Source organism: Andrena cerasifolii, chromosome 2, assembly GCF_050908995.1.
Source record: "Andrena cerasifolii isolate SP2316 chromosome 2, iyAndCera1_principal, whole genome shotgun sequence".
Taxonomy (NCBI): domain Eukaryota; kingdom Metazoa; phylum Arthropoda; class Insecta; order Hymenoptera; family Andrenidae; genus Andrena; species Andrena cerasifolii.
The window spans coordinates 19,829,531-19,857,462 of record NC_135119.1 but is presented as its reverse complement, the minus strand read 5'-3'; the positions used below and the strand labels follow the sequence as shown (position 1 = coordinate 19,857,462).

The 27,932-nt window shown below is 42.7% G+C and overlaps 1 protein-coding gene across 1 annotated transcript in view; it reads right to left on the bottom strand.

Moving 5' to 3' along the window:
* Nucleotides 1-9,978: 9,978 nt before the first annotated feature.
* Nucleotides 9,979-27,932, bottom strand: part of LOC143378790 (alkaline phosphatase) — a 355,608-nt gene continuing 337,654 nt past the window's right edge. Inside the window, exon 9 of the mRNA XM_076830761.1 lies at nucleotides 9,979-20,621. Coding sequence (XP_076686876.1) covers nucleotides 20,229-20,621 — 393 coding nt within the window. The 3' untranslated portion in view covers nucleotides 9,979-20,228. The remainder of the gene's footprint in view (nucleotides 20,622-27,932) is intronic.

The following is a 27,932-nucleotide window of genomic DNA, read 5'->3' as shown; positions in this document are numbered from 1 at the left end:
TCAAGCTCCCGCGGCTTGATACTTTTCAGAATTAGTTACGACGATGACGTGGATTTGAGGGTTTCCCTTGGGCTCGACTTGAAAGCACTTTAACCGCGCGTACAGGTGTTCACGGTACGTCGAATCAACGGAACGTTACAAAGAAAATTTCTTGGGTGGAATAGTTCGGAGACTTAATTTCCCGAGCGCCATCGAAGCGCCGTGTAATTAGCGTAACTTTGTCTTACGACCGTGTCAACCTCCCCCAGTATAAAGCCAAGTTTACCGAAGTCAGTTTAAACTTCTTTCACGGGATTAATCTTTTCATTAATAGTTCCCCCTTGGTTTAAACGGTTTCGTGCTTGCCATCGCTACAAGGAATCCATCTTCACCGAACACATTAACCCGCGGTTGTCATACCTATTTTTCGAACGTAGTTGTCACGCTAGCACGATTAGATCCAAGCCAATTTTCAATCAGCTGCTGTTTAAAAACTGTTAAATTAAGTCACAAAGATTCTGATGTACTATGTCCATCGTTGAAATTTAGCATTTAAAGTATCATCGTGTTTACACTTGTGCCATTTTAAGGGGGTAGTGGATACGTGAAATTGTTAGTTTCTTTCACGCTAAATTACTTTGATAGCAAATAATCGTTACAGTCGTGCTTTTCAGAATATATTGTAGGGAACGTTTTCGAGTAATTACCACAAACAAAATCGTCGGAATGTATAAAATTGCGGAAGTTATTAATCGTTGAAGATAGCCCTGTACGGCGCGCCGCTGCAGATGGTGTACATCGATTCAGGTGAGCCAATCATCTGAGGGCAAAATGCTTTGGCGTGAGTACTTTATACACTAAAATCTACAAAGTAGAATTTTGCGGATGAATTTGAACAAAAATTGTGGAAGTTACAGGCAAATCAATTTTTACCCAATATTTTTGCAAAAAATTCGCCTTTAATCAGTAATAAAATGTTTTAGACACATCCAATGCTGTTTCTGGAATTCCACTCTGTAAAGCAAGGAATTCTACACGTTCAGTAAAAATTTCAATTGAAAATATTCATTGGTTCAAGAGTTATGATGTACACCGTGTCTGAAAATGGAGTTTCGAATAAAACGGCTTCAAAATTAAGTCCCCTATGCCAACACCGATTTGCGAGGCCGTTACTCGACGGTGCATTCACTTACGTTCGCTGCTATAACTTCTACAATTACCTACTTAAATTTCTTCGTGCAATTTTGTTTAAAATGTTCATAAAGGATAAGGCTTTCAAAATCAATAAAAAAAAAGTAATCAATTTTTTGAAGCTGAAATAGTCCACTACCCCCTTAAATGGAGGCTCAATGATATTTTAGCTGAAAGTCAAATTATTGGTCACTTTGGCCCAGTGTGACAACCGAGGTTTGATATATCAGATCTTTTCTACAGATTTTCGCGACCGTGGAGATAAAATCTGCAGTTCTGCTGTCTCTTCGATATCCAATCTATCGTTGACTCACCATGTGACGGGAAATAGAATCAGGCATAGTTCTCAGCCGATCCCAAACGAGCCTCAAGAGACTGGCCAATGAAACGTGATTCGGTCGTTTCACGCCTGCCACCTCGTTGAAAAAATCATCCACGAAGGGATACGTGTCCATGAACTCTACGATTAAGCGTAGGACGAATTGAATTCTGCAACAGAGGCCACTTTTTACAAGCTGATTTCAAAACGATCTTCATTATTTAGTTAGTAAGAAAATCCCTGGGTAAGCTAGTGTTTACACCAAATAGATAAATGCCCCTCGTGTCGAGTTACACTTTTATAAGCCCAATTCTAAAAAAAAACCTGCAATAACCAATCAAATAACTCCATACGAGCTTACTAATTTTTTTCCCACCGTTCGAAAGCACCTTGTATTTAAGCAAACTAGCTAAATTCCATCCGCAAGATGGTTTCTGTGAAACTTAATCCGTCGCCGCCACGCGGCAGCCTTGGACCCTCGAAACGAAAGTAACGAGTTGTTCAATTGGAAATGGCCCCCGAAGGCGACGAAGTGCATCGTACGTTCGATTGAGTTCCATCTAAAATGCTCGGGGCCCTGCTCCCTTTGACGACACCGTTAAGGCGAATGTACACGGCTTACTTTGGTTGATTCAACAAAATTGAAAGCAAAGTGAACAGTGTACATAAATTACCATTCAAAGTGTTTTATCAAAGTGAACATGGAAAGAAGCTGAGAGGGCTTCGATTTTTCGTTGATGTGAACTTTGCCCCTGGGAAACTTTTTTTTCCACCGAAAATTTATATGGATCGAAAGTACGTATCAACATGCAAAAATAACAATTTTGAGTTTAGGAGTCTATTCGTTGAAAACTTATGAGGCGAAAAAGTTGCAAAATTTTGACATATTTTCTAACCTTTATTGGAGGGGTAGGAGTATGTAGTTTCTTTGTTTTTCGAAACGGTTACATTGAGGGATGTCGACAGCACAGAATACTTAGGGTGTTTCGAAAATACTTAAAAATACTTTTTTTACATTTCGAACAAAATTGTCTTCTTATGTTATATATTTAAATACTGCATTCCCTCCCCTCTGTACAGTATTTCCGTTGACTTATTCCGAAACATCGCATTCCACTTCCTAATTTGTCCAGGGTATTAGTATTGGTTGAGGCTAGATTAGTGCGGGGGGCGCGCGCCCGCTTACGTAAAGCATGGAAGCAAACCGATGTGAGTTTCGGCATGACCTAAAATAATTTTTTCCCCAGGAAAAGTAGGAAGAGGGTGCGTTTTTAGTATCTGGGGGTCTGTGATTACACTCACCAATGCGACCGTGCCAGGCCCGTGGCTTACGTTGTATAGTATTAGTTAAAAAAAAGTATCCATTCAAATTGAAGCATAATATTTGGCCACATTAGGGGTTAGAATATACGTCATAATTTCACAGTCCCTTTTACTTAATTACTTAATAATTTTATTTTTACTGAATAGATTCCTAAACTCAAAATTGTTATTTTTTCCATGTCGTTTGATACGTGCTTTCGATCCATATAAATTTCCGGTGAAAAAAAAGGTTTCCCAGAGGAAAAGTTTGCCCTTTCTTTGTTTCAATTCCGTCGAATCAACAGGATTGTTCAACCAAAGCGAACCGTGCTGACCCGCCTTTAGCTGCATAAAGCTCGCACGCTTTTTAATTGAATGAGCGGTGAGATCTCGCAATGGAGGCTCGTCCGCTCGCGAGTGTTCTTGGGCGGAATGTATGCAATCACGCGGCGACACGTTCGAAAAAGAGGTAAACAACCTGTCGTAAGCCAGCTCCAGGAGAAGAATATAGAATTCCCCCGCGGTCCCATTGTGCTCCTTCACAACTTCCATGGCGTTTATGTCCCTCGCGGTCTTCGTGGGGAATTTCCATGACAGATGCTCGATATCGCCCAGCCAAGAATATATCTCGTTCGAGACGCGCACACACTCCCTGATATCCGCGATGACCGACGCCACCAGGTATTTGTTCAATTTTGGCATGATTTCTCGATGCTCGCGCAATCTCGGTGGCGTGCATAGGTTAAGTGGTCGGGGAACGATTCTGAGCGATGTTCAGCCATAAAGTTGTGACTGGTTGGATCGATGTCCTGTTAGGACCCATTCGCGCGAGACACTTCTGTGATTCCAATACTGCCCTCCTTAATTAAAATGTCCTGTCTAGCATTTTACAATTTTTCAAGTGAAGTTGAAATATTTGAAGTTCCACACGTCGTTTACCTTGTTGTAAAGTTATAAAACCCTAAGTGCCTCGTAGAGACCTAGAAAAAGTCTGATTTATTTATTTTTTTACAAGGACGGTACAAAGAAAATGGTGAAACTTCAGTTTTCTCGGATATTTTCAAATGCTAGATAGGACATTTTAAATAAGGAGGGCAGAATAGATGTTTCCGGTGTGTTCACGTGTTTTCTGCCTTTCTTAATTGAGCGCTGCCTCTGTTAAGTGAATATATTTGATACGTTTATCAGTTTCTAGCTACAGAAGGTTCTAAACCGAGATTTTCTCTATTTTTGTCGTGGAGTCCAACTAAAAATTAAATTATTTAAGCATTATAATTAATACTTTGCAATACGAATAATCATTAACATTCATCCAACGTGTAAACATCGAGAACAAAATAAAATTCGCTCGAAGTAGAAAATCATTTCTAAGTCCAAGAGTCATTACTTCTTTTACGTATATCTCAAGTTTTATCAATCATAGTAATAATTGATACTAGCGTATATGTTGTTGGCATCATTTTCTACTCTCATGCATCTCAGCGATGGGTTTACATTTCCTGTTCTCATTCATGTATCTCTACGATGGTCTTGCATGCTCGTGCATGCTCTTCTGTCGTTCCAAGTCATCTCGATCGTCATAAGTATTTTGTTAATTCCATCAAAACCCCAACAAACTGTTACTAACATAACGTAGTTGATTGTTTCAGCTTCTCAGGTTCGCCCTTTCGAGAAAGGGAGTTAATAATATATTTAAAGAGAAACTAGTGTAAAGTGGTACTAAAGGAAGACGTTTAAAGAAACCTAGGCTAAGTTATTGTAGTATAAAGTATTTAAAACCCCATGTAAAATTGCCAAGTCTTCACTGAATTATTAGCTTTGTTGCTCGGTTGTTGGCTCTTCATCTCTGCTGAGGAGGTCGCCGCCGCTTCGGTTTCCGGAAGCAAGTGAACTGGGCATGGAATCGGTATGGATCAGTTTCGTCCCCTGGTATTATTGTCGATGGGGAAAAGTTTCGGGCGTAGGGGGTGCACCTTTTGATACACTGCCTGCATAAGTCACCCGGGCCGGTTACCCAATCTCCGCGTTATCCGGCCCGGGTCAGCTCACACCTAGTGTGCTCCTGACGGAGTCGTTCGGAGCAACAGGAATCGCCTCAGTGTGCGCCGAACGCTTTTCCCTTTCGACTCGGACAGCAGGGTTGCAGGAACTGCGCCATCGAATACTCATTGCACGCTCACCCCCCGTCTTTCCTTTCCTGCTGAATTTGTTTCAATCGAGGAATCGCTTGGTAGCTCCCCAGCTTCTATATCTACACTGAACGGATGGATGGAACTTTGTTTCCATCTATCTCTTTAGTTAAGTAGACAGTTTTCATGTAAAGGGAGATCGATGGAATCTTTGATTCCATCTATCTCTCTATGGGTCTCGAAACGCAGCAACCTCCTGGTGGCGAGACCTGGTAATCGGTGAGAACCGAGCCCATGGCTGCGATTGTCAAATACTCTAGTTAGATATAAGAATTTATTTAACTTGTAATACTTTGGTAGAATTTAAGAATAAATTTAACTTAAAACATTTGAATAAATCGTTCCTTTCTTTCCTTCTAGATACGTACATACCTATATGAAATAAACATAAGTGAAATTATTTAACTCAAAGTACTTTGCATTCTATTCTCTTTAAAACGCTCTCTAAACGTCTTTATTCTTTATTAAAGGCAAAAAATTATCTTCCCATCAGAATTACAAATTAACATTCGCAGTTCCTCTTAGTAGATAAGTTCTCTGCTTTGATATCACTTTTATGATCATTGGCGCCAGCAATTATCAGGCTTCCTTCACAGTGTTCGCCGCGCACGATTCTTCAAATTCCATCGATAATTTACTCGTCGATAAGAAACGGAATTCAATACGTTCCTTTCTTCCCTTATCGAAATCATAAATCTGCTGGCATCCGTAGTTCCCCGCGGTAGCGTGTAAGTGTAATTGTTCCTCCGAGACGGACTCGCGCCAGACCATTTAACCAGGGGGAGAACTTTGCAGGTGGATAATCTGCGGAGTTCTTGAAACCGTTTCTAGTTCTTTGATGAAGTCGCGAGCACGTTAATCTCAGCCACATTTTCCAGATGTAATCTTTACCAGGGCCGCCGAGCCATGGAAATTGCGAGGAGCGTCGTGTTTCCTCGTTGCCAATATTCGAATGACCGATAGATCACGAGACTCTGAGACCAGTCGGGCGAATTAAAATCATTTCGATTTTAAAACTTTGATTGAGTTCCGCTGGAGTAGAGTTGCCGAGTGACGTCAGGCTTGGGAGTAGGATTTTAATTATAGCACACAGAAGAGCTTGAAATAAATTACAGTAGAAACTCTTGGCATTAGGTAGCACAAAGTTCTTTTATTAGTATGGCATGTTTGGTTTTATGGAACTCATCATTTCTCATAATTATCTCCGCACTGGGAAATATTGGTATTAATAACCCATACTTTTACATTTCTTTATGAAACGAGTTGAATAGTGCCGGAAGAATTGGAATATTTTTTAAATTAACTTCAGCCTTGAAAACCCACTCAGGAAAAATTTTCTACGATCAGGCGTTCGCATGTAATAGGCCTTCAAAGTGAAAAGAACCTCTTTCGCTTCGATCGCAAATAACTCGGTCAATAAAAATCGTACAACAAATCAAGAAAAAACGAAATTAAAGAGAAATTTCTGCTCGATATGAGCTCGCCATTGGATTTACCCGAAAACAATTTTTTTGGCCCGTACATACGTTCCAAAAAAAATGTTGAGTCCCTGATTCAAAAATTAGAAACTTGAAGCGTTTAAATGCTTTTTTACATATTTTTGCAACCATTTTCCGCGGAGATACAGCTATTTGGAAACGACCAATATTTTCGGGAAAGTGCGCATATTGTTCCTTTAGTTTTATCCAGCGGTGTATATTTATGAAATTTATCAATTCATTACAATAAAGCATCGAACCAGAATTTACTAGATCTTTACTAGAACTTCTTCATTTCTGCATGTGAATTCTATTAATCTTTTAAATTTTTATTTTTAGCTCCCACCGCCAAAGGTCGACGTTTCATCGGCCTCCAAATTAACCCAGCCTCGGTTTTTCCTCCCGTTCGAATAAAACGCAATCAGAGTAATAAACGTTGGAACGCCTATGACTCGCGAAATACAGGGTAATCCTATATCCATGCGATCTGTCATTTCACGGATACCTGGCTGCGGCTGTCACGAGTTTATCACTTCCAGCCACCCCCGTCGTTCAGTGGAAACTTCGAAATGAGTAGTTTACAGAGTTTGCGAAAGCATTCGCAGGCGCGGGGCAGAAGCGGCGCGCCTTACCTTGTACCGCCACCAATCTACACCGAAGCCAGTCGCGTGTTATTCCTATTATCCGACGACGCCGCGTGGCAAGCAGGAACCCCTTCGTCGCTGCACACGGGCCTGATTAGAACAGACACTTTCTACCGAGTATCACATTCGATACGGGTTTAGTTTGGTCCGCCGTCTTGCCGCGATACCACCGCAGAATTCCGTCATCTTCGGAAGTGGCGGAACGTGTTTCGCCAGTCAAATGACGAACCGTGGGGGCTCGATGCCACCTTAGACTCTGCTCTACTTGATACTAGCTAGTTAAATAGGCTGGCACTCGAGTGCCAACAATTGGAAGCGAACGAGGAGGATCGAGTTGCCGGTAACTTCGGTATAGAGGATGCAACTACTGTGAGTGATTTGTGTACGCGCAGTTCGCGTGGAAGCGGCGCAGGATCTTACACGACGATTTCAAGCGAATTTCTTGAGCGGATTGAAGCTAGAAGAATACTGCCTCCGTTTCTATCAGTTTCAGCTCCAGGGTGGAAGAGGGATGCTTGACGAAGGTGATATTATGATCGAAGAACAAAGGTTTGTATTAGCCCAGAGGTGACTTCAGGCGAACTTGATTTACAAGGTCATTGGCGACACCTTTTAAATTTGAACTTTATGACAGCGAAATTAAGTGACTCTGGATATAGCGGTGAACTGTTTTCCATCAGAGCGTTGGGGCGGAGCTCGGAGCAGTGGAGCAGTGAGGTTTTGCTCGGAGTACGGAAAATGTTTACTGCTCCAAATTTTTTTTACTATTTGAGTTTACTTTCACTTTATAAGAGCAGATGGTTTATTATATCGTAGGGCCACGCAGCCCGATGTTAAGGAGTAATAGTAGGTACTTTCTTTGTCCGAAAGTTAAGCATTCTTTATGAATTTTTTTCTATATGAAAATCAAAAGCTAGGAAGATGCAGTTTGTTGCAAATGAAAGATCACTGTTCGAAAGTATTAAAATAATTTTTATTTTAAAAAAAGCACCATGCAACGGAGCTGGAGCGGAGCAGGAGTGGAGCTGGATCAAGTATTTTGATGTCGGAGCGGAGCAGGAGCGGAGCAAATAAAAAATTGCTCTGCCCCAATCCCCTGGTTTCCATTGATTCCACCATGGTTAATCTAGCGTGTGAGATAAGCAGGGGCGGATTTTTACTGGCGAAAATTACGCGCGCGCCATAAGTTGCACGTTGCGCAGAGATACGTGGGAGTCGGTTGAGACTGGAGAAGTCCTCGGAGGGGTTAAGACACTTTGGCCCAAGTGTACGCGCGACTTAGGCGTCATTGTTGGCTGGCTACGCGGTCCGAAACTTCGCAGATCGCTATCTGCGCGCGATGCCTGGCGGTGGCTAAAGTACGACGGTACATTAGCGGAAAACCACGGTGGACGTACGAGTGAGCGCGGAATATTGGGGGCCCGAATGAATTATGCATCGTCCGGGGAACGGGGGTTGCGAGTAACGCTGGTTCATAATGGAACCGCGCCCGATATAATTTACCGGTATTTAGGTTCCCCTATAATACGTTTGCTCGTTAAGTTAATCACGCTCTTCGCTGTTGCACTTCGTTACAGCTGGTTCACGGGCGGCAATGGCGGTTGGGACGAAAGCTCGCCTGATGGATTCTTCCGTTCTATACCTAATGCGGCTGTCTGGTCTGGAGGTGAAAGTACGATATATTGTCAGAATTATTGTTCTGGAGAATAATGCATCGTAGGTGTATAAGTATAGGGTAAATCCGGGCGAGTCGGTCGGGCAGAAAAGTTGGTCGGGTCGCTGTATTTCAGAGTCTATAAGAGCGCGTTAAGGTGCGGAACAATAGAACAGCAACAGTTGAACGAATACCGTCATTTCGCTCCCTTCAGTTTTTGCTGGATTTATAAGCTATAAAGGGTAAGGGGCCGTCCTTAAATTACGTAAGGGTAACTTTGGCGATTTCTTACCCCCTCTCTCCACCAGTATAAGAATTCGTAAGATTTGATATTGCAACCCCCTCCTTACATTGAATTTTTTCAGTTATTAAAATTCTTTTAAAGGTTTATATAATTTAACTCGGATTCGGGAAATTTAAACTAACACTATTTTTAAGGAACATTAATGATAGAATTTGTATTTATTGATAACTAGGTTAAAAAATATTACGCAAGACGCTACCTGACTTTCCCCCTTGTAAGGACGACCCCTAAGTTCAGGTTACATTTAATCTATTTTATAAAACAGTAGTGTACTGAATCGTATTTAAAATATACTTCCAAGTTAATTTCCGTTTAATGTTTTGGATAATAAAATAGTAGATGTATTAAGCGACAATGCAGCGAAAGGATTTGGCTGTATTAACCCTTCATAAGCCGCCACGTATAAGAAACTGCTGCCTTATCCGATCCGCGGCGCGGAGCGGATATTCGCGTTGGTTTGGGGGAGCCTTTAATTCGAGCTCTGAATCTAACTGTCGGTACTGAGTCCTCCGGTTGAGGGTTGCGCCTCGCGCTCCCGAAATCCACGGGGGAAACCACCCCGTCGGCACCTGTCGATCGCTCCTTATTTGGAAATACCGGGGCCCGGGCCGTCAACGGTCACGTTGTGCCTACAACGATAACTTCCCCGGTTCGACGACCTGACTGCCACGCACGAGGCGATTCCGCTGAATCGCCGTTTCGAAGGAAAGCGACGCGAGGACAGCAAGCACGGGATGAACCGATAGGGGCATGTAACAATGTCGTCTTGGTCTAGAATTCCAGAGCAATCTGTTTTCAATTATTTTAAACTCCTTTCCTCGAAGTGCTGCTACTTCCTTTCGCCTGGGGTGCAAATACCTAAGAGAAGAAGGGATACAAGGAAGGGCGAAGAAATGAACAAAGCAACGGCATCTCCGAAATTCCTTTTTTATGAAACAATAATATACAGATATCTATAGTAAATTCCATCTGTAATAATTCGTATTCACGTTATTTACAGAAATATATTTATATATATATATATATTCATTTATATATATATAGATCTGTGAGCTCGAGTCTCTACTTCGGAGTTTGGTCTCACGGATTATCGCGGTTACAATCGACTCGCGACGCTAAAATCTTAACCATAGGTTCAGTTTCGCTGAGACTAGGCTCACACGGTGATAATTTATCGCTGACCATCATACACACGCTTACACGCGCAACACACATACACGTGCATACTGTGAACACAACGTACAACAGACATTTTCAAGAAAACGTGATTATCAACATCTAAACTCATCTGTCCCTTTTTACCTAACAACATGGTGCCGAGCGATAGAACAAGCATCGTTTCTGGTTTTTCTCGTTGTCAGTGTCATAGCCGTTGGTGTCGATGTAAACACGATTCTTCGCTTCTAGAGCGAACGCGGGTGATGTGCTATACCATGGTTTGTGGGGGTGGAGGGGTCGTGCCTAGTTTACTCAATAAACTACGTGTAAAGTAATGCGTTCGGTGCATTGGTCGCTATTGACACCTTCGCGTAGAGGTCGTAAAGGAACACGGTGGAAGAATATGTTCCAGCTCCTTTCGCCGACTCTATGGGGGCTGTAGCTGCGAGGGACGCGGAGCAATACCTTCTCCCGCGGTCCTTAGAGCATCTTAATTGATACAAATCGGTCTCCTAACTGCGTAAAGTTGGAGGAGACTGTGAAGTCGTTGCATGTTCGCGATGGAGCCTTTCAGTTTCTCAAGTGACCATTTTATCACCATTTCGGGGCGTTATTGTCGCCTCGGATTACATGACCGTCTCAGATCCAGAATTGATGCGGAATCATGGCTAAGGGTGTTGTGGTTTTAATGCGCAAAGTAATGTACGGAATAGATGATCAACGAATTATTCGGGGGTAGCGATCCTTCAAAGTTTTATATTTCTTTTACTTTGTGTTCATTTTTATTATTTATTTATTTATGTACGGGTAATCCCTTTAGGGGGTGTAGAATAGGGACTTGTCAGAAAGGGCCAGTAAATGCAGATTCAAAATTCAACCGCAGAGGATTGAAGGGAGTAATTTTATTTGTGGGAATGTAGGTATAGAATTCATCGACTATTTGCAAATGAAATACAACAGCGAATGCGAAATGTCTATGAAGTAATTCGACCTAATAGAAGTTGAAGCTAAATATATCAAATGTTTTGCATAGGAAATTAAAATAAATGGTTCATTCCAAATAAACAGTAGTGGACATGGTGCTGATTTTTCTGAGTACTATATGCCTCAAAACCCTTCGATTTCATTTTCAAGTATTGCTGAATTTTCAGACCAAGAAATGTCACACAGTAGTAGAGCATAAAGGGTGAATAAGAAATAGAAATAAAACAAACCCTCAACTGAATCCTCTACTTCTGCAGAAAGTGACCAAATTTAATTTAAATTAATTCAGAACTCATTAATATTACAAATGGAAAATCACACTCGGTTGCAAAAATGTTGCATTTCTGGCTCAAAAGTGGACAACAGTGAACAATGTTCGGTAGTTATTTTCTACTCTTCCTTCTCTCCAATTACGTCACTGTTTATGAAAAGACAAACATGTTTAACTCACACGGTAGACAAAAAGCCCCTTCGAGCGCAGTAAAGAGTCAAGAAAAATTGTCTCAAGTGCTCCAGTTTGCTTCGCCTCTGAATTTCACTTCGAAATTTGAAACGAAAGCGCGAATGATCGATGTTCAATTATTGCTCGTTGCGTTCGCCACTTTCGTGTTCAACCTCTGATTCCAGTTCCACGAACACCGCTGGAAATTGATGTGGGAAGGTAATCTGTGGAGCGTCCATAAGAACGAAGGGGGCATTTTCTTTCCCCCCAGGGAGGAAATCTGAATGGGCCAGAGACGGAAAGATCGATCCAGCATCGGCTGCCCACGGGACACTGGAAGTTAATTAACCTTTAGCGTCAAACGTCGCCACGAACCACGTCGACTGAGGCACGCGTCTGCCCGGCGTCTTTCTCCCGCGAACGTGTTCACGATCGCCATTTGACTCCAACCTGTACATGGCAATAATTAATCCTTACGCTAGCGAGCAATCTCGTTGCTTCCACTAAAATCAAACGACCCACCTTTCCTGCGAAATTTCTATTTCCACCCTCGCTAAAAGCATTCGGGAAAGATCGGTATAATACTAAACACGGGATAGTGCCCTAATTGAAGAAGACGCGAGAAGGAGATATGGTTATCTATGAACAAGTGACTAGATTTATTTATTTTTCTGCTGTAATTCAAGGTGAAAGTAAAGCTAATTTTTGTGTTCACAATGTACTTCGACAAGGAAGAGGGAGTTTTGGAGGCGGTATAATGGTCCGAGGGTTATATGTGGCTCAGTTCTATCTCGTACGCTCCAATTCAATCACGAGCCCCCTTCGCTCGATTTCCCCCGTTGCTATCACGAAATCTCCCGACAAGAGGAGTCGCTCGAGTTTTTTCCTATTTCAAGAAATTTACTGGCGCAGATTAAGCCACCCGTGTTAGGCCGCGAAAATCGATTTCTTCACGATCCTTGTCGACCTGGAATTGGTCGAATTGTCGGAATCCACCTGCTGCTGTTATCGGGACGATATACGACCACGCGTCGCGAAGAATGAAAGGCTTAGGGCAGGGCTTCTTAACTTTTAGCTGAATCCTCTTTAGGACAACTAAGTGTACCTACTGTGCGACGCCCTGATAGCATGTATATTTCGAGACGAATATATTCGTCTTATTTAGTTGGTTTGCGGTAACAAGTGACGGGACTCAAGAACCTTAATCTTTGTTCCTCGTGAAGCATTCAGAAATCTTCTCTATATTAAAATCTTCACAATGACTCGTGCAGTTCTGGGAAAATTTATTTATTTATTTATTTAACAAGTAAACGGCGAGAAACCATTGAGAGTGGAAAATAATGGCGAAACGGTTTCGTAATTTTGCTGGGCAGTGTAGTATGTTGTAAAATTGTTGTTCGTGCTTGCAACTACTCGCGCGAAGAAATTAAAATTCAAACGAGTTGTAGCGGTTGTCATTGAAGGGTTAAAGGTTATCAGAATTTCGTAATTAAAATCGGAAACTCAGAAAATTTTAAATAAGAGATATTGTAAAGGAATAGAAACGTAGAAAATTCATAACGAACATTATGTTTAGATTTAAATGTAGATTAGATCTGTATTCAGTGTCCATTAGGTCGGAAATAAGGACCTGAATTATTGATCTACCTTTTTTTTATTTATTTGTGTATCTTTAGCTAAGTCCTGACCCAAACCTCGACAAAAAATATTAAATGTTAGTGGACGCGAAATTAGTAACTATATGTTTAAAATACGATAATAGAATCCTAAAAACGATGACTTCTCCTCCGAAAAATCATATCTCAACGGAAAGCTACATCTTACAACGTTTCAATCGAAGCTTCGGCTTTACAAATTGTTTACTACCTTTCTTATACAACCTTTATTAATATGTACAGTAACAACGACAATATAACGTAATAATGACCTATCAGCATTTTCAATATGATAGCGAATGCCTAAAAGGATCACTGATTCCTCGCCAACAAATGAAAGGATATAAAAACTGTGTGCATGGTAAATATTTAACCGCATCGACCCAAAGAAACACCGTAAGTACTTTCATTCAACGTGTTAATTGCGACTATCAATTGTAATGCGTCAGACCAATGCCAGCGGTTTCTCTACACCCTGTAAACGATTGTTCGTTAAGAGCCGCCACAGCACGCCAGCGATTTAAGATCGTTCACAAAACTTATTTACAACATATTTACGCTGCCTCCTCCAATAGCGTCGCGAAGCTCAGTTTTACTACACGCTTTTATTAGCGTTGAAAAACGTTACCTATCGGCCCGATGACCAACACATAAGAACACGGGACTATAAAATGGGTCGTAAGAAAGGAACAAGGCGATCCTTGCGAGATATCTGCATCCACGACACCGCTGTCCCTCTTAACGATCGCACGAAACGCAAGGATATTCTTTGTCTTTCTGAACGGCATAACTGATTCACTTCTGCGGATGGAACGGTTTTATTTCGTGTGCGCACGACAGATCGCCCGGAAAATAGCGGCGATCTCTGTAAATCTTTCTGCTGGCTTGAGGATACACGATCAGCACGATTGGTTTTTACGAAACAATGCAGGGACGTTGTACACTTGAATATGATGCATTTATGACGATTGTTCATTGCTATTGTAATCCAGAACCCTATTTTCACTCTTAACTTTGCTCGATGCAGAGTTCGAGCAAATTGTAGATATTTAAGTTGAAACTACTAATTAAATTCGTAAAATCAGAATTTGTAAAAAATATTATTTCAAATTATAGGACTTACTGGTATTACTACTCTTGGAAGCTTCACAATTCAAGTGACAGTACGTAAATAGTATCTAAAAATGCAGCTTATCGTTTGAACGGTCCAAAGCCACGGTCATTTCAATAACACAAACCCACTGGAGTTCCCGCACGATAAGCTAAACTATTTGAGGAGTAAGTTTATATTTTCTAAAATAAATCATCTGTGTTTCTAATGTATAAGCGGATACTTACACAGAGGAATGGATCGGACAAAGGAAATACTTGGGAAAATATTGGCGTTGAGAGATGTCCCCGGGGGGTATCAATAGAAAGATCCGAACGAAGGGTACACACACGATCCGCGTTAGTGAAACGGTACACACCGTCACGTTCTTACAGTTTCCCCCGAGTTTCACGGTTGTACACGTCCTGTTAGCCTGCCCACTTCCACGTGCCATTGTAAATAGACAATCACCGTGAGGATTTCTCGCCCCTCGAACGGTTTATCCGCGTCGACGATCCTTGACCGAACGAAATGGAATCTAATACGTTGATGCAACGTAAGACATTTCTCCGCGGCGGAGACGCGCGTCTTCCCCTCCGATAACGAACGATACAGGGTCCAGGGGCAAAGGAACCTCCATCCGGTAGGTCCTCGCTTCTAATTCCCTCGATACTGCACGAAAATAGATGAGCTCCATCGGTGGAGCTCGGTCCACTTCACTGGAGAACTCATACCTATTACGGATAAGGATCGAAGCACGGCGATCCCAAAGTGGTCGATCCTCCATGAACATTGGCTCGCTTCGGTTGATTCCGTCCTATATAGCGATTCATATGTAATGCGCGATAATTCTCGTCAGATTCTGTAGGTGCAAATCCGCGATGAGATTTTAGACGAGACAGGGGATGGAAACAGTCGCGAGGGATGAGATTTTTGAAAATAAAACTTGTCTCGTGAGAGTTTAGTTGCATGAAAAAATTGAAACTTGACAATTAGTGGAGACACATCGCGAAGTAATTGTCTCGTTTGATTAAAGTCACGAGATTTTTGTCTCGTGGATTTGCACCTTTAACGCAATAAATGACTAATATCATCACGATACATAATTTCTCTTCCTTGCTTCCTAGTTCTAGTTTCAGTTTCTCTCTGTTGAGTCACGGTTAGGCTTCTAACAGTATTGCACTGCAGCCTCGCCTTTTACTTCTATCTGCTTTAATGTATTACTGGTTCGTTTCTTTGCATATTTACTGAGTAACAAAGACGAATAATAATAAATAAATAACGGGGGAACCCTGTCTTCATTCTGCTTTAGTGACTGGGGAAAATGCACGCAGATTTGTTCACGTAAATTCTGAAGAATAACTACACTGCGTTCCATGTAAGAGCGTACCAACGCCCCTACCGATTTGCGACCGATCTGTGCAGCTCCCGCGGATCTGACACACGCGATTGGTCGTAGCGCTTTCGCGATTGGTCGTAGCACTTTCCCTGCCGGTTTACTACCAATCAACAGTGTATCCCTGCGCGAAACGAGTACGCTCTAATGTGGAACGCAGTGTACTTATGACAGCCATTATCTCGGTTTTGCTTCTTGATGCCTAGATTGGCACCACTTCACCCATAATTTGAATACGAAAAATAAGAATCCAGGCGTAATGTGTTCGAACCAACATGACAGTCTTTCGTAAACAAATTTCTGGGTGGCTGTATTTCTCTTGGGTGTTGGCTTCTTTATATTTAATTACACAGGGCGCTATACGTATATGTACTGTAAGTAGTCGCCATGAGATTTCGAGACTCCTCTTTGCGTCCAAAAAATTGTTTCTAAGAAAAGTTTCACTATTCTTCAATATATCTGACTGGCAGCTTGCAGCTTGTTAGGAGAATTTGCGCTTTTTACGTCTACTTTGCTTCAGTTAAAAGAAGTTACCTATCTTCGAAGTTCGAGTATGAAGGTAATATTTCATGAGCACGAACCTAACAGAAGCTTCGATACTACCCCCTCATTTTTAGCGCGGTAAGCGTGAAAACGCGGGCAGAAACGTTCGAATCCCAATGGATTGGAGAGCGCAGTGCGTAATGGGTTGACTTGGACCCGTCGATTGGTTTTCATTGTAGGCGCATTGATGGGAAGCGGTGTTTAAGGTAATGCCGAAGGAATCAATACAGACGGATGGAGGAGTTCCAGTATTTTCTCGTGAAAGTTTGGGAGCAGGTTGAAGTGATCATTCTTCAAACTTCACGGTTCAGTTCGTCGAGTTGTTCTTTTCCCTGGACGAAGTCTCGCAGTTCAATAACTTCGCGAGATCATTTCCAAGCTTCCCAGCTAGAGTTTGTTTTAGGCTTGAATGCTTGTCTATTGTCATGGTAGAGGTGGTATGAAAAGGACGTTCCAATTATTTGAAAGATAAATCTTCCCGCGACGAAAGAGTTTTTGTTTTGTAGTAATATTAATGCATGTCAAACCACGAATTTTTTCCCGCTTGAATGTAAAACTTTTCGTGTTCTCTCGCAACGTTTTGTCAAGTGCTGTTACCAACGACTGATTTCTTGATTACTGCATCTGCACTGATATTTATTCAAGAACAACAAGAGATACGTCAGATAATACGTGGTTAATATTGTAACTCTAGATACTAGATTTTCAATCGTGTTGTTATATTTATGAATGGGACGCAAGAAAAATTTATGAAAGGGCCAAATACACTTTTTTGAAAAGCGAAAAATAAGAGGTAAATATAGAGAGTTATAGTCAGATAAGTGTCCTTTCTAATGTTATCAATTAGAACTAGAATGGTTGTTTAGCTTTTTACTGTCTGGTCCTAAACAAAAACGTCCCTTTGATACTACCTCACCCATGCTCTTTTCGCAGCTGAGATTAAATCTTGGAGCATGAAGGCTTCATAAAATCCTGTGGCATGATTAATTTGCTGGAATGGTGTAAAAGTTGTTACTTTTATTATTACCTAACAAGTAGCACTAAAAAATTCTTCATCCCGCGTAACGAACATTTCAAACCCAATTTCGCATTATTTAAAAAAACAACAGGCCATGGTGGAGTAACATTACGATTCTACTTTCAGTGCAGCAATAATAATAACAGTGGCAGGAATAAGTTTCAAGCTCAATAATGGTAGTACTAGACACTCTCAAATTTGTAGGGGTAGTAATAATAATTTTTTAATTATCCGCACGAAGTTGTAACACTCAACAGTACCGGCCCTCGTTCCCGAAACTCCGTGCTTGCAATACACACGAGAGATGCACGCTGCAAGTTTCCACAGTGATTCCCCTGTTGCTAGAGTCAGGAATGGATTGATTACGTCAGCGACCCTCGATTCTATCGCCTATGCAACGTGAACAAGCGGAGGCATCGTTGATACGATCTTGATGACCAGCTCGTATCACTTGAACGAGACAAACGCGTGTATGAAACTCAGGATTCACATCGATCAGTTTTACGTATCTTATGGATCGTGTACAAAGCGTTCCCCTTATCTCGATCCCCTGCAGTGTCGCCGTTGCTTCCAGTTACAAACGCCAGAGATATCTACTTCGGGTGGTAAAAAACGAACGGCACCTCGTTTTGAGGTCATTTATCTTCAACGCATCACGAAATAAAAGTATCTGCGTTAGATCTGGGTTAAGTCCTTCTATTCAGATAGTAATTTGATTTGAAGTGAATTGAATTAAAGGTTAAGTCTCATTCGTTGGTGTCACCTGTTCTAATTAATTTCCATTCCCCCCCTTCCTACGCTCCTCTTACGGAACAGCACAATTTAATTATTCCAAAAGCAACAACGTTTTCATGAGAATGACGAAAGAGGGATTTCTGTGAAACCCGATGGCACGCAACGTGTCATCCTGAATTTCAATTAAATTCAATTCTCTTGTAATACATTGTCAAAGGTTCGTTTTAACGTATTCGAATGTTAACGAAACAACCCACTGCAACGTGTCCCAATATTATTTGTGTTCCATCGTATCTAAAAGACGATACTTGGTGACTTTGCGGAAAGCGGGAGAAGCGAACTCCTGCTCCCTAAAAGTAATCGATGGCATTGTTACTTACGTAGAGCCAAGCGTAACAATTTCGCAGGTTGTCCCTAAACGCTAAAGCATTTGGTAGCTGGCAGTTTTCGTTCGTTGAACAAAAACATTAAAAGTCAGGCTCTCACAAGGATGTGGCATTCAAGGAGATTCTTTTTACCGTGATCATTCCTTTCGAGCGGGGCTCCCCAAATTGTACTTTGAATGGAAAATATCTTCTAGGAAACCAGATAAGCCTGGCCCATTAGTGGCGTTAAAATATATCGATAGATTGCGACGAATGATCCTTAAATTCTTTTTAGCAAATAGAACGATATCAATGAGGAAATGGATGAACGCGTCGGACTAAATAATCTATTACAGCAACCTCGAAACGTTTAATGATCTGCGTCGTTGATAAAACGCTTCCATGCTTGTCGTACAAAACACTGGACTCGATTGCCCGCGTGCAGCAAGCTCTCTTTCGTCTTCGTGCCTTTGCTTGATATTGTACTGACATACCTAACAGAGTCTTTAGAGCCATCGCATAGTTTCGATCCGACTGTCACGTAATACATAAACGGATCTTCCCGAATAACACTGAAGACCCGTTCATTGAATTTCATTCCACAAAGCTCAACGCCAAGTTCTACGACACTTTGCCCCAACGTCACATAACACTTCTCCCGTCATACTCAACGCGGCTTTAATCGAACCACTGAATTCAGCGCGGTGCCTGGCAAAGATTGGCTGAATTATCCTCGTCACGTGCCACTTGTAAACCTCATTTAGATCCTAGGAGGGCTCTGAAAGTCGCCAAAGTTCACCGAGCAGCGTCACGATAGTCATTATCGTCGTAAATTCTCCCTGAACCGCTCGGAATCTCCCCAGCCTCGTCACGTGATTCCAGATTCTTTGCCAAATTAGTCACGAACTGCCATTAACTCTCCGTTGAAGAGAGCGGCGCCCGAGATCAAGGATCGAAAAGGTTCCGTTGAGTGAATATCCCTTGATTGAGTCAGAAAACGCCTGGGAACCGTGTTTCCCAGGGAAATTGCCACTTTGCATTCCATTGAATCCCCCATAAAACGCTCGTGACTCCCGCGACGTTCGGGCGCGATTGGCTTGGCCAATTTATTGTTTCGCGCTTGGGAAAACGTCTCCGGGATCGCCTGGTATCCGAGTTCATCCGTGGACCCGTGACGCTGATTAACCGAACATACTCCCCCGCTGCCCCCAGCCACGTACGTTCCACGTAACGCCATCTGATGGAAGAAGCACCAGTTTCGGATTAATTCTCCCCTCAGACGCGACGTGACAGCGCCATGCTTTAAGAGGGAGCGAGGAACCCATCCGTGCGTTGGTCGTGTTCAGCGATACCATGAATTTTCCGCGGGGGAATTGGTGTGCTCCTTGATCGAGGCTTGACGTATCGAGTCGTTGATAAATTATTCCCATCCCAGGCAAATTCACGACGAGCACAGTCTCATCCCCATCCCTCTTAGATGCCACTTATTTCCGCGTTACTGTCAGCTCGCGATCCCCAATCTTCAGTTCGTTCCATCGAAGGGTATTAATAGACCCTCCATTTGCCCACATCCTACCAGCCCTACAAAGGCTCACGCGGGTAATCCTTCACCCACATCCTCTACGCACGAGCTTCTTAATCCTCGAGACTCAGCGAGGAAGTGATTACGAGGATCACCTGTTGTCCCATCCCGGACAATCGTCAGGGGGAGGGGCTTCTTTAGGGCGATCCACGTCGAACGTAACCGGGTAACTGTTCGACGGAAGAGACTCAAACGGTGCATTAACTCCTGGCCTCGAACGGGCAGGGCATGATGGCGAGGATAACGGGCAGCAGCACGCTGGCCAGCAAACGGCGTCTGGTAGCTTTGAGGGACGCGGCGGATTTCGTGGGTGGATTTCTAGCCTGGTCATTCATCACGTCGCTGGATATCGCGGCGCTGTTCGGCTCCGCCGAGGGACAGCTTATCGGGACGCTCATTGTGTCGTTGCTAGACGTGGAATCTCGGGAGCAGCGGCTCGCTTGGTGACCCAGACAGGCGACGTACGAGATCGCGTGAGGTATATAGCTCTGGTCGATGCTGCCGGAGAACAAGACATTCGCCAATGGACCAATGGCGAATACCGGGACATCCTCTCCTCCGTGGGTCGCCCAGGCCCGTGGTACCCCCGCCGTCTGCAAAGGCAAAAGGGATTTCTGGTCATCGACTCTGATAGATTCACCAGGTTTCATGGTAACCTGCTTCGTTCCCTCATTCAGAGAGGGAGGTTTTAAATGGGTTGAATCGTAATGTTTAACACTTTGAGCGGCGCAAAGTTTGGCGAAATATCGTTTCACTTCTATCGAGCCTTTCTGAGCGATCGCTTCAACCGGGGATTTTAAGAAAATTTGAGTATCTATGCCCCTGTTACACCCTCGTGAGAGTATTGCAAAGTTTTTCCAAGGACGTCGAGTCTAAATACGACCGTGCTCGGATTGTTTTAGTTCATATGCAATTCGAATTCAAATGAGAATTTTGTCTCTAATACGGAATACAGAAACTGAAATTTTCATTAGCGCGGTACGTGACACCTTGTTTTCAAATTAAACATTGGAGAACAGAGACGCGGGAGCGAAAGCACATACAGCGGTGTACAAAAAGCAGTGAAAACCGGCGAGAAGCAATGATAACCTATCAGAGGCTGGCCCGCCAGTAAGAGAATGGTGGTGCGGGTGTAGAGCCAGGGGTCAGGTCTGGTTCCGCGCCCGGGGCGTCTGTTCAGAGAACATCGATGTAAAAATACAGCAAAGACATGTACAGGGTGGAAATTCCTCGGCGTGGAAACACACCGACGCCGCACATAGTATTAAAATGTTTGAGGGATCTAATGATTTTTAGATTTGGTTTGGGGCCTCTTTCATACCAATATGCCAACATCGTAGAGTAACATGCACCAGTGTCTACAATTCTGTGATTACCAATTTCTTCCACTCTATTACACACTATATGAAGTGAAATGTGGACTGCAGGGGCGCACCAGCATTAGTGTCTTAATTTGCCGGAAAACAGTATTAGGTATGGCTGGTACCGCCTCTATTTCACTCACCCTCCACCTACATAATATATACAAACGTAGGAGGCCACATTTCAATCCAAACTTATACCTACTCGACGATATGACGAATTCCCCTAATAGCAACAATCTCAAATCCTGAGCAGGTATGCACTCCCCACCTTGCATCCGACCATTCCTTACAATCAAAGTCAAAGCCCCCGCCGAAATCCAGCCCGAAATGATAATCACGGAAGGGAGTGCCGATAAATCACGCCATAAATTTCCAGCTGAAACACGATTTCCCGGCATAAACGAAATTCCAGGCGGCAGCCTCGTTACCGAAACCGGGCTACGCAACCCTGCAATTTCGACCTTGTAATTATGACACACGGCCAGCTGATATTCCGCGTGCATCCCCAGCTAGTGCTACTAGCCGCGTTCATTAGTCCGGTCGCAATTTTTTTCCCCACGCTTCCAGGAACGCTTCTTTGATTTTCGCGACCCCTCGTCCCCCAGCCACCCACTCGGCCCCTCGGTTCTCCAGCTGCCGCGTGAAAAAAGACAGAACCACGCGAGGGCACTTTCGACGCGCGGTTGAAACTCAGCGCAGTCCCTTTGGCATGTTCAGCCCCGCGATCAGATGAAAGGCGTACATCCCGCGGCGCAAGAGGGTGGCTGGAGAGCGTGGGGTGGGGATCTTTGCCCATGGGTAACGGGCTATGGCGTTAGCGGCTGCGCGGGCATTTTTATCGGGCGTGCACCTTTGGAAATGCACGTGAAACTTTCAGCGGGGTTCAAAGGCCCCCGACAGCGTGGCAATTCGTCGAATTGAAATCGACAAGTGGCAGGCTCGGGGCCAAGACCTACTCCTCGTCAACGCCCACGGGATCCGACGGGGAGCGATGCTTTAGCGATCTATAGAATAGAACATTGGTACCGATTGCGCGGGGTGGTATTGTCTGACCGTGGAGGAATCTTGCGATGGAAATCGGATTAATATTGCGTGCGCTTTACATCTTTGTTATCCACGTGCATTGAACCTTGAGACAAAGTGACTTCGATTCAGCAATATTTCTGCGTTGTAAACCGTAATGGCGTGCATCGTATTCTGTAGTTATACATGAGATGAGATCTTTGAAAGTGATCGTTATGAGTACGTGATTTATATTTTCAACTGTTGCGTGGATAGTCCTGAATTCATAATCATGGTTTTCTATTTTTATTTTTTTTTTCATGGCTTTTTACTTTCATAAATGCAACCTGTGTGTAAGTGTTTACAGTAATATCTGTTATGAGGATTCTTTTACATTCTTATTGCTAGTAATAAAATATGTTTACATGAAGACAGGTTTATGATTTGCAATTAAGGGGGAACACCACTGTGACGGCCGGAAAAGTAAGTCGTTTTTAAGAATTTTTATCTGGATGAATTTACAGTTTTCGTGTAAAATTTTTATTACTTACCTTTAGTACAATGTCTTAAGAGACTGTATAAAAAAATAAATAGAAAACATGCATAAATTTTAATATATTAATTAATCTTCTAAACCCCCCACGCGCGCTGGTCGAATGTGTAACTTTGGAACATCTGGTCCGAAAGTATTTAAGGCCCGGGGTATTTAAAAAAAATTGTTTTCAATCAAAGAATCCGTACGTACAACGGAAACTACACTCATATAGTTTATAAAATAAAAATGAAATTTGATTTCGGACCTGCTGTTCCATAGTTACACCTTCGACCAGCCCACGTGGGGGGTCTAGAAGATTAATTAATATACTAAAATTTATGGATGTTTTTCTATTTATTTTTTTTTGTACAGTCTCTTAAGACAGTGTACTAAAGGTAGGTAATACACATTTCCTATGAAAACTGTAAATTATTCCTGAAAAAAAATACTTAAAAGTGGCTTACTTTTCTGGCCGTCACAGTGATGTTCCCCCTTAATATCCTCGACATCCATTCCGAATAATATTAATACAAGTTTCAATTCAAGCTTCACATCTAATTTGTACATACATTTTAACTCTAGGTCCTTCACTCCTCCGCGAAGCACCTGGCGCAAATTCCCCTCGCTCTTAATAGCCGTCTAACCCTACCAGGCCCTACATCGATTCCTTCGCGCAGTTTTTCGTGGAAGAAACTTCGCATAATTTATAACACGGCTCCCACTGGGTCGGTGTTAGACGGGCAACCTGCAGTATGATCGTATCGTAAGATTTCCTCGAAGCTTCCACCTTCGTTCCGACCTCTTTGCACCGATCACGTCGAGGGAGCACGATTCCCTCGTCTTGTCCCAGTTCCTCGCGGTACTCCCCGCGCAACAGCTTTGCTTTATTGCCCGTGTCATTGGTGCCCTCTATTGCCTTTCGAGCAACGAGATAAGGATTATAACGCCCAGTCGAAGAAAAAGAGGGTGTCTCGGATTAATGGAGAATTCATTTACATCGTAGCCCGCTGCGATCCAGGCACCGTGGCGGGGCAGAAAGGGATGAAAAGGTTAAGGGGCCGTCGTAAACCGTCGAGCTGGAGGAAAAGAAGCCGGTAACCCGGCGAGAGGCAGCCCTCTTACGATCGTTCCACAATTGTCCCCGAAATCTATGGCGCACTGGAACGATATCTCGAGGAATTATTGCACGCTGAGGAGGGGGCTTGAATATCTCGCACTTGTCGTCCATCATCCACCTATCCCGGAACGAACGCCCCGCGTGGCGGTTTTCTCAGAATCATCGTGGCTTCGTCGATTCTAGGCGAAAGGAAACGACGCTTCTGTAGTTGGGAGATAGAGATATCGTTCTGTGCAACAGCAGCTACAGTAGAGTTAAATTGGATCGTGAAGGTTACTGGCGCAAGGCACGAATACATTTGGACAGATTCAGGACTTTTATGGGAGCTGTCGTTTCGGAGGCTTTAAATCTGATTATTTTATTTTGTTCGTGGGTGGAGGAAGGGGAATAAAATTTAGTGGCTCGTTTTAGTTTGAGAAGTCACGAAGAAAATACTGGGAGAGCGAAGGTCGATGGATTCTAGGATAGTGAGCATAGAGCTTATCCGTCTTCCTTCGTTTTTTGTTTATAAATTTTGTAAGAGAGGGACAAGAAATTTCTTTTAGGATAATTTGGGATCTTTTCTCTTAACGTGCTTTTTAAGAATGTCTGGATTACATACGTGTAAGGGTGCAGGACTAAGTTTGTGTAACTTGGATATATTATTTTATTTGTTTCTTAAGGAAGAAGGTACATAAAACACAACTGCAGGAAGAGTGTAGTGGGACCCAACTGAAACCTAATTCAAATACAACTCTCAACGGACCCAAATTTCGGAATCAATCACCATCATCTCGGTTTCAGACGTTAACAGTGTCATACAAAATATTGGGAAACCAAGAATTTCGATACGCGCCAACTACTAGAGTGACAGAAAATGGAACTACTGAGAGGAGAGTAGGCCGAAACGAAATCTGTCGAAGTCTCCATACGATTACCAGTGTTTCTATGGACAATGTTGTGAGAAATGAGTGTTTTTAAATTTTGTTGAACACTAAATTTTTACTTATTCGATTAATAAATACTTATTCGGAATGTTTGGTGGGATCCGAGCTTACTTTCAATAGTTTGCCAACTTACCACCACAGCGCTGAAAGCTAAGCCACGCCTCCGCTTGGTTTCCCAATATGGAAGCTGTAACCCTTTCGTACTCTTAAGTAACTGAAACCCTTCTTCCTTTTTTTTCTATCTCACAATACTTTAACATAATTTATACTGTAACTTAAAATGGTTGTACCTCGCAAACCAAAATCATGTTCTTAGTTCCAATTGCACACTAAACGTACGTGCATTGTAACGTCACATTTTAATCAGCCTGTACAACAGCATTTATGCAGAATACCTAAGTTCTACAGCGTAATCAAGCTCTCGAAGTACACAGTGTCGATAAAATCGTTCGGGTGGGCGGTTCTGTAATTACTTCCAGCAATCCACGTATCCATTGCAAAATCTCGAGGGAACAGACTCGTAAAAATCTATCGTTCGTCCCGAAGTGACTGAAGGAACCCCGGTACGAGGCAGAAACTTCAAAACACCGAAGTTTCCAGCAGCAAACGAGCTACGAGGACGAAACGATTATTGCTTAACGCTACTGTTATCGCTCCGCGATCCCACCGTGCGAGAACACGAGGCGAGGACTCGGAGCTCGTTGAAAAAAAAAATATATATATTTTCCCCACAGTAACCCATTTCCCAGTTGAAACACGCAATCCAGAGCTCGACACACTAGTCGTAAAGTACCTACTCAGTGGCGTGTCGACAGAGCAATCGACGTCTTGATTTGTGATAGGCGAAAAATTCTCCGGCCGTCAAAGGGCTTCCGTCAATATGTTCGTGTGCGCGCTACACAGGCGTGGAAATAAAATCAAATATACTTTATATCGCGAAGAGAACGATCACTTTAATGATCGTGAAACTCTCATTGTTCCACGCCCACGCTCCCACCACTCGTCCCCATTTTTCCTTCGCTCCTTTCACATCGGTCCTCTGTAAACGAAACTCATTTGTTCCTTTTTTCCCTCCCTTCGAAATTGGGTCGTCGTTTATTCCGACGGCTCCAAATCGCGACCCCTTTAGCTGCAGAAATCAGCCCGAACGTGGTAGCAGGCTGGTGACGTATGAATTTTCTGCATTTCACAAGGGTTGGACGTTTCTAAATTAATTAACGCAAATAATTTCGCATCTCGACGGGGGGGGGGGCGAGTCTTTTTCCGCGACGCTCTCGATCAATTCAGGGTAAAAGTATCCCCCCCCCCTCCCTCCCTCCCTCCCGCCCGTCGCTACCCGGGGGTTGTTCTCGGCGGAGAAACCCGAGGCAAACGTTAACGAGCGCCCCGTGGAACGGATCAATGATAATTGCTCGCACGCTTCTATCGCGATTTTAATATCTCCCTCCATTTCGCCTTTGTGTTGCTCGCTGTAGCTAGTCGAGTCTTCCAGGAATTATGTGCCATCAGTATAAGCGCCCGAAGACCCAATAACTTGTTTAATATCGCGGAACGATGGAAACTGGCGCGATTGAAGAACGGTTGGAAGAAGAGAGGGAGTAATGATGAAACGAGGCTGTGGATCTGGAGCAGCGCAGCGGCTGATAGGCGCGTGGTGGTATATCACTGTGGATATGTTAATTTTCTGTGGGAAAATAATTCGGAACAGTGGAATGTTCTTTTCCGAACGAGACTTTCAGGGAATCAGTATAAATGTTTGTCGAGTATAAATATGTGCAGTTAGTTGAGGGATTATTGGTTCTGTAGCTTTTTTGTGGATTAGTATTTAAAGTAATTGTGTAAATTATATGTAGGTATTTTGATGGAATTGATGGAGAGTAGTTATTAATTTTGTCGTGAAACGTCGATGAGGGTTTCTGTCACTTTAGCTAACTGTTATGTACGTGTAATAATTATGTAATATTCTTCTCAGGAATCAACTTTCATTATAAATTCTTAATTATTTCTTGGCTCACTGGAAATGTCCGCTTATCTTTTAGTACTGGGCTAGTGTTACGTAAATTAACAATGCGTGGATGGTTGAAGGTGTCCAAGCACCTACCTATACAATTATTTCTTTTCGTAGTTGCCAAAATTCCTAGTGTCTTCATTGATACGAGATTGTCACGCGGGCGAATTCATATAGCGCGCCGAAGCATGCGCTGAACGAACACGGCGCCTGTACCGTCTTTTGTTTCTTTGTGTTCACTATGCTAACTTCAAGCAATTCTCGTTCTGTTCTTTTCGTCCACGAGACGCGTGAGATATGTAAGCTACGACTGAATAAATATTCATTTTATACTTTTCAACCAAATTTCATAAATGGAATTAAATGTTTAAAATTTGACAACGGAAAATGAAGTTGAAGAAATCTGAAAAGTACAGGACTCGCGTGGATTTGCCCATTACATTGCCAATGCAAATATTTTATCCGCAATTGTCAAAACACCCCGTTTAAGGGGGTATACCCGTTTGAACCCTCGGAAAATGTATACATTTTGTGGATTTTTTTACAAGTCAACGGTTTGATGCAGATTTCCCGTTTTTTAACTATGTTTACATAGTATTATGAACTACTTATAAAAAAAGTTTCAGTTAAAAAACTATTGTTTTTCGGAAGTTACGGATACATGTCCGAAAGTTTTAGACGGCTAAACGGTGGCCCTAAAAACTCGCGCTACGTTCAACCAATTCACTTCCAATTTTGCATGCAGAATCATAATAAGATTCCGCATCGTCCAACGAAGGCTTTTTTTATTTCGATTCCCCGTTTATTATTTATAAAGGAAAAAGGTGGATTTTTCTCTTAGAAAAATTTAACTTTACCTTTGATCTCTCACCATTTCTTTATTTTTCAAAATTTTCAAAATCGCCTTCGTTGGACGATGTGGAATCTTATTATGATTCTGCATGCAAAATTT